At 41.5% G+C, this 10,507-nt stretch overlaps 1 protein-coding gene across 4 annotated transcripts in view; it reads right to left on the reverse strand.

The window, feature by feature from the left end:
• Positions 1-9,617, reverse strand: part of hipk2 (homeodomain interacting protein kinase 2) — a 71,043-nt gene extending 61,426 nt beyond the window's left edge. For all 4 annotated transcript variants that reach the window (XM_075469434.1, XM_075469433.1, XM_075469432.1 and 1 more), the window contains exon 1: positions 9,255-9,617. In XM_075469434.1, coding sequence (XP_075325549.1) covers positions 9,255-9,273 — 19 coding nt within the window. In that variant the 5' untranslated portion in view covers positions 9,274-9,617. The remainder of the gene's footprint in view (positions 1-9,254) is intronic.
• Between the last annotated feature and the right edge of the window lie 890 nt (positions 9,618-10,507).

The following is a 10,507-nucleotide window of genomic DNA, read 5'->3' on the forward strand; positions in this document are numbered from 1 at the left end:
AGAATTTGCCAGAATAGGTTGAAAAGTTTCTAAACTTACAGTTTTGGGGAAACTGAGAAAGGTTTTAAGAGACAGAAAAGACGGGAATCTGTGAAAAGTGAGAAAAGAATGGTTCATCATTCTGTGACATGATTTACGATGAATAAAGATAGATGTTTTAGTGGTCTGTTACACTAACTGGGGTCTTTTAAAGCAGCACTCACTCAGTGTGTCTGTGTTATTGAGGCCTAATGAGGTAAAAACAACAGGCCAGGCTTGGACTGTTGTGGAGCAGTGAGGGAAATAGAGCAAGTCCTCATAACTAAATGTCAAATTTTGGCCTTTTTCAGAGCCAGCTTCTCTAAAAGTGCTGGAGGGGTGCAAACAAGTTTGTGTGTGTAAGCAGCTGCTGGGTGCTGTCGGTGGGAGCTGAGGAGACAGACGTCTCTCTGGACAGCGCTGATCCCAGATGTAGGGAGGAGGTGGATTAAGAAAAAGCGTGAGGTCTTATGACCTTCAACAACTCTGCCTCCACCACCCAAACCTCCTCTAAACTCACAAGCCCACACCAATCCAAACTAACCAACAACCCCACCCACCCTATACCCCCTGACCTTTGGCTGTGCCGCTGAGGCTAATGGGCCCCGAGAAGAAGGTATTCATCTCTCACAACCCTAGCTCCACTACCTCCCTTCTTTTATTCCTGCCTTACTTTTCCAAGCTTTGTTATTCCCCATCTCTCTGCCATTTTCCCTCTCCATCGCTGTCTGTCAGACTGAATGCAGGGGTCAGTTCAAAAGGCTTCCAGGCAGAGCTGCTGGCTGGCCATAATGTGCCTGAGGCTTTGAAGTGAGGAGTGGATCTAAAAAGAGTGTAGCTTTTTTTTATACTACAACACACTTGGGCCCAGTAACTTAAACAGACACCATTCCATTTTGTTTTGCTTATAATGAATCCATGTTTGACTTTTTTTTTATAAAAGCCATATATAAATGAGAACCATATGAGCAGCATTTTTAGAAATAAATATGTCACAATTGTTTCTGTTTTATTAGCTTAAAAGTTCTTTAAATATTAGTTTGCTGGATTTGCTGCCACTATAAATCTGTTAAAAAAAACTAGATGTCTGAGAACACAATTTGCTAGATCTTTTGAAATAAGATCATGCGGAGAAGCAAAGATATAATGTGTCTGGAAACCTTTCAAAAAGTCCTAAACATAACAGTATTTCAATAAAAAGACTCCAAACTGTCATTAAATATCTATGACCTTTCACTTACAGCTGAATGTTACCAAACTTCTTCAGTGATTGTTCTACAGCAATGCTGCTGCCATTGAGAAATATAGTTGCAGTTGGGACATTCCATTTTTTAATGTCAGAGCTAGAGTGTTATTAGAAGAGCCACTAGAATGTCTAATTGAATCATTGGGCCTCATGCATGAACCGTTCGTACGCACAGATTTGTTCTTAAGTCGTGCGTACGAGTGATTTAAGAGGAATTTGCGCATTCACCAATCTTTCCGTATTTTACGTTTTCTTTCAGGTACAAACAGAATTTACGAGTGATCCAGACCTGTCGATTCGTAAAATAGTCCGCTGTTATTCCAATCAAGTTTGCTTTACTAATGGATTGTATATTTAATTACTTTGAAGCAAACATAAATAAATACATACATTATACCCCATAATTATGCTGACATTATTCTGTTTGACTTAAATTATGCACTAATTGAAGTTTAATCTGACTCTGTATATAACACGAACCAGCGGCTGACTTGCTACTTTTGGTTGTCTTAGCGGCTCTTGAAGAGAGTGTGTAGATATCCACGTGGAGACAGACGAATGGCTGACATCGCGATTAAGACTGCCAAGGACTGTGCTGCTGCAAATATGCAACTTGCTAGAGCCACAACTCCAGAGAAACACGCCGATCTAACCCAATTCCACCACACGTCCAAATCCTCACCACCCTTGGATTTTTGGCCACTGGAACCTTTCAGAGCGATATTGGAGACAGATCGGGGGTGTCCCAGTCCTCTGTGAGCCGTGCGCTCCCCTTGGTCATCAAAGCTCTCATCAGGTTATCACCCATGGTACATCAGATTCCCAATCACTGCTGTCCAACAAGTACAAATTAAGAGGGACTTTCATGCCGTAGCTGGACTGCCAATCATAATTGGAGCACGAGACACATATACGCATCAAAGCACCCGTGCTGTCGTGGAGCGCACTGAGCTGAAGGCCAGGTGGGTGTGTCTCGATACAGCGGGGGGCAAACTGCTCTATACCCCAGAGAAGGCATGCCAGATTTGCACAATATTGCCATGAACGATGGTCTCCTACTACTTGAACCAGGCCGACCAGAAGGTGTGGTGGCAGCAAACCCCCCTCATGGACCACCCCATCAAAGAGCCATCATGATGAGGCAACAACTGATTGCACGGCTTTAGTTGCAGTCACCGAGCGCCTGCCAATGGCGAGACATTTTTTTTTTTTAAAGCAATTATTATATTAAACCATTTCTTTTTTTATTATTATTTCGGTGACAACTACAGGTGACATGGAATTAACAGCACTCGTAATTGCTTCCCATTTCTTCGCTTTAGCAGGTCCCATAATTCCACTGCTGACACTGCTAAAAATGACAGATTTTCCTTTTTGGATCTCTGAATTGCGCCTTGATGCCATTCTCATGACTCAACACTCAACACTTCCTGGCACAGGAGAAAGGAAGCACAGCCTTATATGGTATAATCTTGGGCGTGGAGTGTGCAAATCTACTATCCTCGTGCACGTGGATAGTAGATACGCACGAGTGGTATTCATCATTTACGCAGGTCGTTTACACACTTTTTCTGAAGTTAAGAGCGTTTGTTGAATCTGACGTGGCGTGTTCGTATGAGACCGTACGAAAAAAGTAAGAGAAATTTAGAATAAAAATACGAAAATGTTCTTGCATGAGGCCCATTGACTTTTTAACATCTCCCCCTCCACATTATCCTTTAAAAGCTTACTAAAACTTGGCTTCAAGCCTTCAGCAGTTGCAAAGTAATTGTTTTCTCTACAAAAGGTGAATATCTGAGAGATTCAGAGACAATTTTATCAATCTAAAATTTTAAATCTGTGAGATTTGTATCAGCATATCTCATCATTTCACTTTCTGCTTTTTTTTATGTGTAACTTGTTGGTTTACTGTCTGTTGTAAGTAAATATCCACAGGTAACCCACAATCTGAACAAAACTGAAAAAAGACATATACACACAGGGAAGGATGACATCTATAATAATGACCATTGCATTTAATTTCCATTTTTTTCTCTGACAACTCCTTTCACAGTATTGGATTAGTAAGAAACATATTGTATGTAGAAAGAAATGTAGAGAAAGAGAAAAGATTATTAGACAGTGATGAATTAATAACAAGATGAGAAGTTTAGGGTGATTCTTCTGTATGTGAGAAAGAATATGAGATTAAAAAGCAAGTAGAGGAAAAGATTAAAGCTGCTGTTGACTCTTTTGACTACTCAAGTTTGCATCTATTGCTGTCTCCTTTCTGTTTTGTGCCTTTTGCCTTCTGGTTCTGGAGAGAAATGAGCTTGAGCACTCGTCTAAGCTTTGAAGTCCTTTGGTTATCAGCCAAGCGCAACACTGTACCTGCAGCCATCTGTGAAGGGGCCGCCAGCAGCCGCCCATCGCTCCACTTCCCTTCCACGACTGAGAGGGGCCGGAGCCAGTAGTGGAGATGGGCCTGGCAGTGCCACTTAGTCCATGTTGGCTGGCCACACATGGTAAAGCCCATAGATGTGTCCGTGTCAAAGCATATGAGAGCATACAACACAAAAAACCCAACTTCAGCCCCCTAATCTCACTGCGTAATTCAGTAGCTCTCAGCTCATTTTAATATCTGTCTGTAAACACCTCCCCTCTCTCTGTCTCCATCCTAACGCGCCAACCATGCCTCTTACCCTCCGCAGAGGAAAAAAATGTGGAGGTTATGAAAAGCTTGATTAAAAACTAAAAAAAATTTCACTCCGCACTTCATTTAATATGAAGAGATGGTTAAGATCTTTTGTTTAAATTAAGAGCCTGTGAGGGACGAATTGTTCTCTTCATCCAGATGTAGTATCTTACATTATCTCCAATCTTTGTACAGTTGTTTTTTTTGTTTCACCACTTTGTTAAACTTTTATATGTTGCATTGCATGTGGACTGTGACGTATCAAGTTGAAAGGCTAAACGAACTGGTTATAAAAACAGGGAGCACTCGCAGAGAGTGCAATGTCAAATGGACTGGTGTGAGGGAACATTATCACAAACAGTCGGCTTAAGGGCTGGGACAGTGTGCACTAAAAACAAGCTGTTGGTTTAGTGATGGGGTGAGGCAATAAGACCAGCCAAGAGGGACTAAGACAGTAGGAGGCAATGAGGGGGTCTGAAGGTTTATGGGTGGGGGTCGTGATTATGGAGAACAATAAAGCTACAGTTGCCAGACCTCTGCTCAAACCAGCCTCAAACTGCACACACTGACCCAAACACAAATACAAACGTACATGGGGGCTTCCAATATGGCCATCAGGCTGTTGCTGAGGTGTCACATGGGCACCATGTGTGCTGGCCAATGGCCTCTCGGCTTATCAACAAACAGAGCGGGATGGAAGGACAGATAAGAGATGTGTGTGGGGGTGGGGCAGAGAAACGCCGGGTGGGAACTGGAGGGGGTCATTGGCAGATGATGAGAGATTGCAAAGTGAGCATGCAATATATGGTATGTGAGCAAAATGCAGATCATGTTCAATCTGGACTGTGCAATAGGATTCACATATATGAAAAATGATTTGACATCCTCAGCATATAAAGTGCCCTTTATGCTCGAGGAATCCCTTTGTAATTACTGCTTAACAGCCCCAAGTTAACAAAGGGCCTCATTCTCCCTGAGCTGTGTTGAGAGGTGGTAAAATGTGAACCTTTGTTTGAACTGTGGCTCATATAGCAGATCAAAGCAATGGATGTGTCAAAAAGTACAGAGACTCTCAGTATCATCATTTCCAAACAGATACAGGGAGGTTACTACATTACTTGTAGGATAAGGAGATTCTGGACATTTATCGTTCCTTATTTAGTGATAAAACAGAAACCATAAAGATATTAGGTGATGTGGCCTCCCATGGTGAGGTCCAAAATTACAATGTGCTTTTAAAAAATTACAAATTCAAACTATTTATTCAAAAGATAATTCAAACAAACAACAACTTACAGTATTTGCATTTTATATCATCAGAGCAGGTTTCAGGTTTGCAAAGCCAATAATCTGCGATGTAAAGATGCCCGTTACACCAGTTTCCTCCCAAACTGAGCCTGAAGTCGTTGCACTGCCAGTCAGACCCATATGCAGCTGTTCCAAACAAGCTGACACCATGCACAATGTGAAACAAAATTACAGGGGGGAAAAAAGGCCCTTCACACATATGCATGACAACCAACAAGGAAATGCCTTGTGTAAGCAGTTGACATGATTAAGGCTCCATTCCAGCTAGTCTCTCTCTTTGTTTTTGATAAAAATTTTGAAAAAAAAACCCAATGTCAGTGACTGATGTGGTCTCTCCATTTAAAACCTCAGAGTCGAGATTCTGGAGTCGTTTCTGTGTTTGCAACATATGGCAGAAGCTCCAAAATAGGAGGTTTACTGAGTGAGGGGAAATGAGACTTGTAAAGTTCCACTGCATCTCAATTAAAAAAATTTCCATGCAAAAAACACAATGAGCTGCAGTACTAGAGGCTATTTGCAGAAGAGTGTGTGAAAATTTGAACCTGCTGAAATAGCCAGAAGTATTTTGCTCATATTGAAGGCTGGGCCTCCTGTGTCTGACGGGCCTCTACTAACCTGTCATTTCAATTCTGCCTCACCCACCCATTTGTTTCACAAAACCTCAGATCACACCTGGGAACTATTTCAGCACATAAGAAGACTCCTATATCCTCCTGTCTTTACTCAAAAGTTGCCTTCCACCTCTCTCAAAAGCCTCAGCATCTTCTACTATAATCTTCAACAAAACTAATCAAAGAAGAATCCCCAACAGTGGATTTCACTTTCCTTTCAGATAGGAAACAATGCATAAGACAACACTAATAAGGACAACTTATCCATTTTCATGACCACCCCAGAGCAAACCCTTTTCACAAACAAGCCATACAGTGATGAATCAGGTAAAAAGAAATGTCAAAATGGCCAGGAAGTGAATGTGGAAAAGCAAGAGATGACAGTGATGACAGTTTCCTCCTCTGTAGATAGTTATTTAACTATCACTCAACTTCTTATTAACTGTTTAGCTGTCCTTCACTTTATCTGTCTATTTCCTCACTGTGGACACTAAAGAGCTAAACACACCACCCTTCTTGTCATAACAATCAAGAGAAGAGACCCTCCATTGGCTCCCCTGGCTCTGCCTCAGGGTGTGGCCCTGGTGTGGCCCCCAAAGCCCTCAGGGTCCTTCCTGTAATTCTAATCAAAGCTTAAAGGGCCTGCAACCTTGGAGCCTAAGCCTGGGCCATAGTCTGGGAGGAAGATATCAATCAAGCAGCTCCAAACAAGCATGAGGGGAAGAGAGAGGGAGAGTTTAGAGGTTTTTCTGGGAAAGTTGCACTCTCTGTTCATGTGTCTTTTTCTCTGTCTTTAGACGACTAAATTCCACTTAAACGAGAGCGGGGTGCTCTCTCCATTCTCGGAAACCACGAGGTAATTCAAAGTCACATTAACACATAATGGCTGTGTGGATGGATAAATCATTAATCTGCCTGTGATGCTGCACAGCCTGTCACCACCATCATCAGCAGCTTCTGACTCATACTCCATGTCCGTTTTTCCAGGCAGGAATGACTGAATCCAGTCTGGAATAGCACTGGTTGACCCATGAGAGGCAGATCTGCAAATGTTGCCTTCCTGCCTTGTGCCCAGTTTTGCAGCTGTCTAATCCTCTTGCAGACTGGCCTTGTTTAGGGACTCACAGACAGATAGAGACATATGTACATGCATGCATGAGCACACAACAACACTCATATCTAGTCAGGCAAGAAGGCAGGAGGGTGAGAAGGAAAGGTTTGGCTCCGTCTGAATATTAGCTTTTCCACAACTGGGGGCTGCTGGACCTGCTCCATTCATCAGACATCCATCAAGGTGTCAGTTTGGGTTATGAGACCGGGCTCCCAGGGTGATCACACCACTACCCTTCCTGCCAGCAGGTCTGCCTGATGGCCTTCTGTCTGAGCCAACAAGGACCAAAGACAAACATGCAACAAAAAAAGCAGAGCCAACAAGAAAAGAACAAAAACTGACCAAAGCGCAAGGACCACTGTCTGTTTCACAAGTAAACTCACTTTAACAAATGATTGCTAATAAATTATTACTAATATGACATCACGATCTTGAGCAAACAAAAACAAATACTTGTTCCTGAACAATCTCAACTTTAAACAATCAATGGAAGCACTTAATCATATAGATTTAAGTTATTAGTTGCCCTGCAGCCAAGGGTGAATAATTACCATAACAGCCAGTCCATTCACATATATGTGAAGGGCCCCCCAAACCTATTTTCCACCAGAGACTTTGGTCATTTCCAAGACTGCTCTACATAACAGCCCTCTCTAACACTGAGGAGGACAGGCAAGGTAATTAATTCCCCCTGCTGCCTCTTTCTCTTTCCTTCTCCTCCTCTCCGTGGTGAAGGGAAAAGTCGGGGGATGTAATTTACACTAATTACCTTTTACATAGGAGTCTCATTTCAACTTTTCTTTTCATGTTGAAGCACCTCTGTCTTGAGCTATGCCTCTAAGCTTCAACACCCCTAATAAAAAATCACTACATTATTTCTATAGGGACATAATACCATTGAGAGTAGCATTTGTATAGCAACCTTAATCTTCCTTATACAGTAGCCTTTCACTTAACCTAGATATATCTATGAAAACACAGTTTTGCTAGAGTTTATTCCGTAAGGACACCCTGATATGTGGTAAAGAAACTACTTTTAACTAGTGCTTTTCTCTGGGTGACATTCTTTAATAAGAGTGTTTTCCCTTGAAAACCAGCAGAGGGACTATAGAGTAAACACATATTAAACACGAGGCTTCTACAAAATAAATAATGGAAAGATCAAGGCTCATCATTTGCATGTGCTACTATTAATTTTGCATAGACATCTAATCACCATGTATAACAGGGTTTCCTAATATAATAAGTACTATTAAAGGTGTTCTGTCCTTTAAGAAGAGCATCTCTAGGCTACAGACTACAACACTTTTAAATTATGCACTTCAACTGTATTAAATCTTTAAAAAAAACATAAAAAAAAAACATAAAACTGCGGATAATCTCGTTCATATCTGTTTTGTCACACTATTAAAACATGTAATAATATAAATGTTGCAATTGGACCGCTCACAGATCCCGATCATGCACGGATAGTGTGGGCCGCTTACATTGTTAAACATCCCATCTTGCAACGACACAGCAAAAAACAAACACTGTGGATATGTGTGAATGAATCCCTTAGAATGATTGTAAAAAGTATGACAGCAAATAATTCAGAGAAGCATGCAGGGTAGCATTCACTCAATTGGATTAGTCACAGCTACAATGCAGCAGCGATCGCGAATGTGCGAATATTTAAGATTTGCTTTCGTTTCCGGAAGGCTAATACATATATGAGTTAATGGGACATGGCACAGAGACACAAAAAGTCCTGTAGTTTTTCATTTGATATGGAATTCTCGGAGATATACCATTGAGAATGAATACAGGCGAGACTGGGACCGATCGGTCTCCGACCCTCTTTCATTCCCTCTCCCTCATGAAGCAGAGCTATAATTCCCATCAGGAACTAACAAGAGGACAAAACAAATCGCTTTCAGATATGGGAACATATGTGCACTACTGTGTATTAAACACAGGAATGTCTTCGACCTTATCCAGGTGGGATTTGCTGCCTTATCAGCGCTGTTTTAACGGACACTGCTCAGACTGGCACCACAATCTAAATATACATTCACTATTCTTTAACTGCGTCCAAAAGCACTAACGCACAGAGCGGCAGATTTTTCAACAGCTTATTTGTTTTAGGTTTGAAGAATTGTTATGTCAATATATCTTGTATTGTTTTTGACAGAAGGAAAAAGGCTGCAACTCATCCCTTCGCTCCGTTGGAGCTGCAGTTCAATCACAATTGATAGGTTACAGCCGAACAGAAAAAAAAACAGCACATCTCCAAAACCACCTTACCTTCGTATACAGGGGCCATCGGTGCAAGGATTTCTGTTATTCATGGCAAAAAATAAAGCGAGATTTTAGTTCAGAACTCAATAAAAATCTGCCATCTTGAAACACTGATGAGAGGGTCGCCGCGGTCTCCTGCATTACTGGCCCGGCTCATTAGTGAAGAAAATACTCATAATTCATATCCGGGCGTTTTCAAACGTAGGTTCCGATGCAATGAAAGCTGCAGAAGAGATGCTGTGCGTTTCCAATCCAACCTGCGGCGTATTTGTGTGGGCTCAAATGATGAGCCACGATGACAGGTTTACTTCAGCTATTGTGCGACATGTCTGTGGAGTGAGGAGTCTCTGCAAAAGTTGCAGCAGTGGTCAGAGCGCAGCGAGTTTGGTATACAGTGAATGAGTCGATTGACGAGCGAGTCGATGGAAGCGGAGGAGAGGCATCAATCTCCGGGCTCAGAATAGGGTGACACGTTAAAAAAAAACACGAAAAGAAAAAACCTCAATGTGATATTTATGGGGCTGAACAAATGTGGTTTTCAGAACTATGTATAAAGCTGACTGAGATAAGAAGAAAAAGATATTTCAATCTAATTATTCGTATATCATAATTACCAGATAATGCGGTTTAATGGGTCTTATATTCCATTTCGAATATATTGCAACTAAAAGTGCTATTTAGACAGTAATATGATGTATTGTAAAACATTCTAATGACCAAATAAAAGGGAAATAAGCTTGCAAAAACAGAACTGATTGTAATAATGATTTTCATAAAGAGATATCACCAGAGATAGGCTCCGTTAATACACGTTTAGTTGGAGCTCAAATTTGCCTATTATGGAGGTTACTTTGTCCTGCAACAATCAGTGTATGTTTTGTTGAAACATCTCTTCTTCTGTTTCCTTATTTAGCTCAGCTCTTGTGACAAGTTGTTCCTGATTTCGACAGTCTTCTATGGTGATTCATCAAGTGTAACTGATCTATTCCTGACATTAATTGTATCTCTGCTCTGCTTCTCCATCATCAAACAGTTGCTGACATAACTCAGACGTGCAAAGTGCATGTGGGTTGAATGATTCTGTCGTTGTTTGCTCGCGCCTGCGTGAGGCTGGAGCGCTCCTAATGTATGACGACATGAGATTTGCACAGAATCAACTGGAATCGGATTACATCGGCTCACACAAATGTGAGTAATCTGTCATTTACTTGCGATCCTGCACTCGCAGCAATATGTGCATCAAGCCCTAAATTAAACAT

This window comes from Odontesthes bonariensis, chromosome 7, assembly GCF_027942865.1.
Source record: "Odontesthes bonariensis isolate fOdoBon6 chromosome 7, fOdoBon6.hap1, whole genome shotgun sequence".
In the NCBI taxonomy this organism is placed as follows: Eukaryota; Metazoa; Chordata; class Actinopteri; order Atheriniformes; family Atherinopsidae; genus Odontesthes; species Odontesthes bonariensis.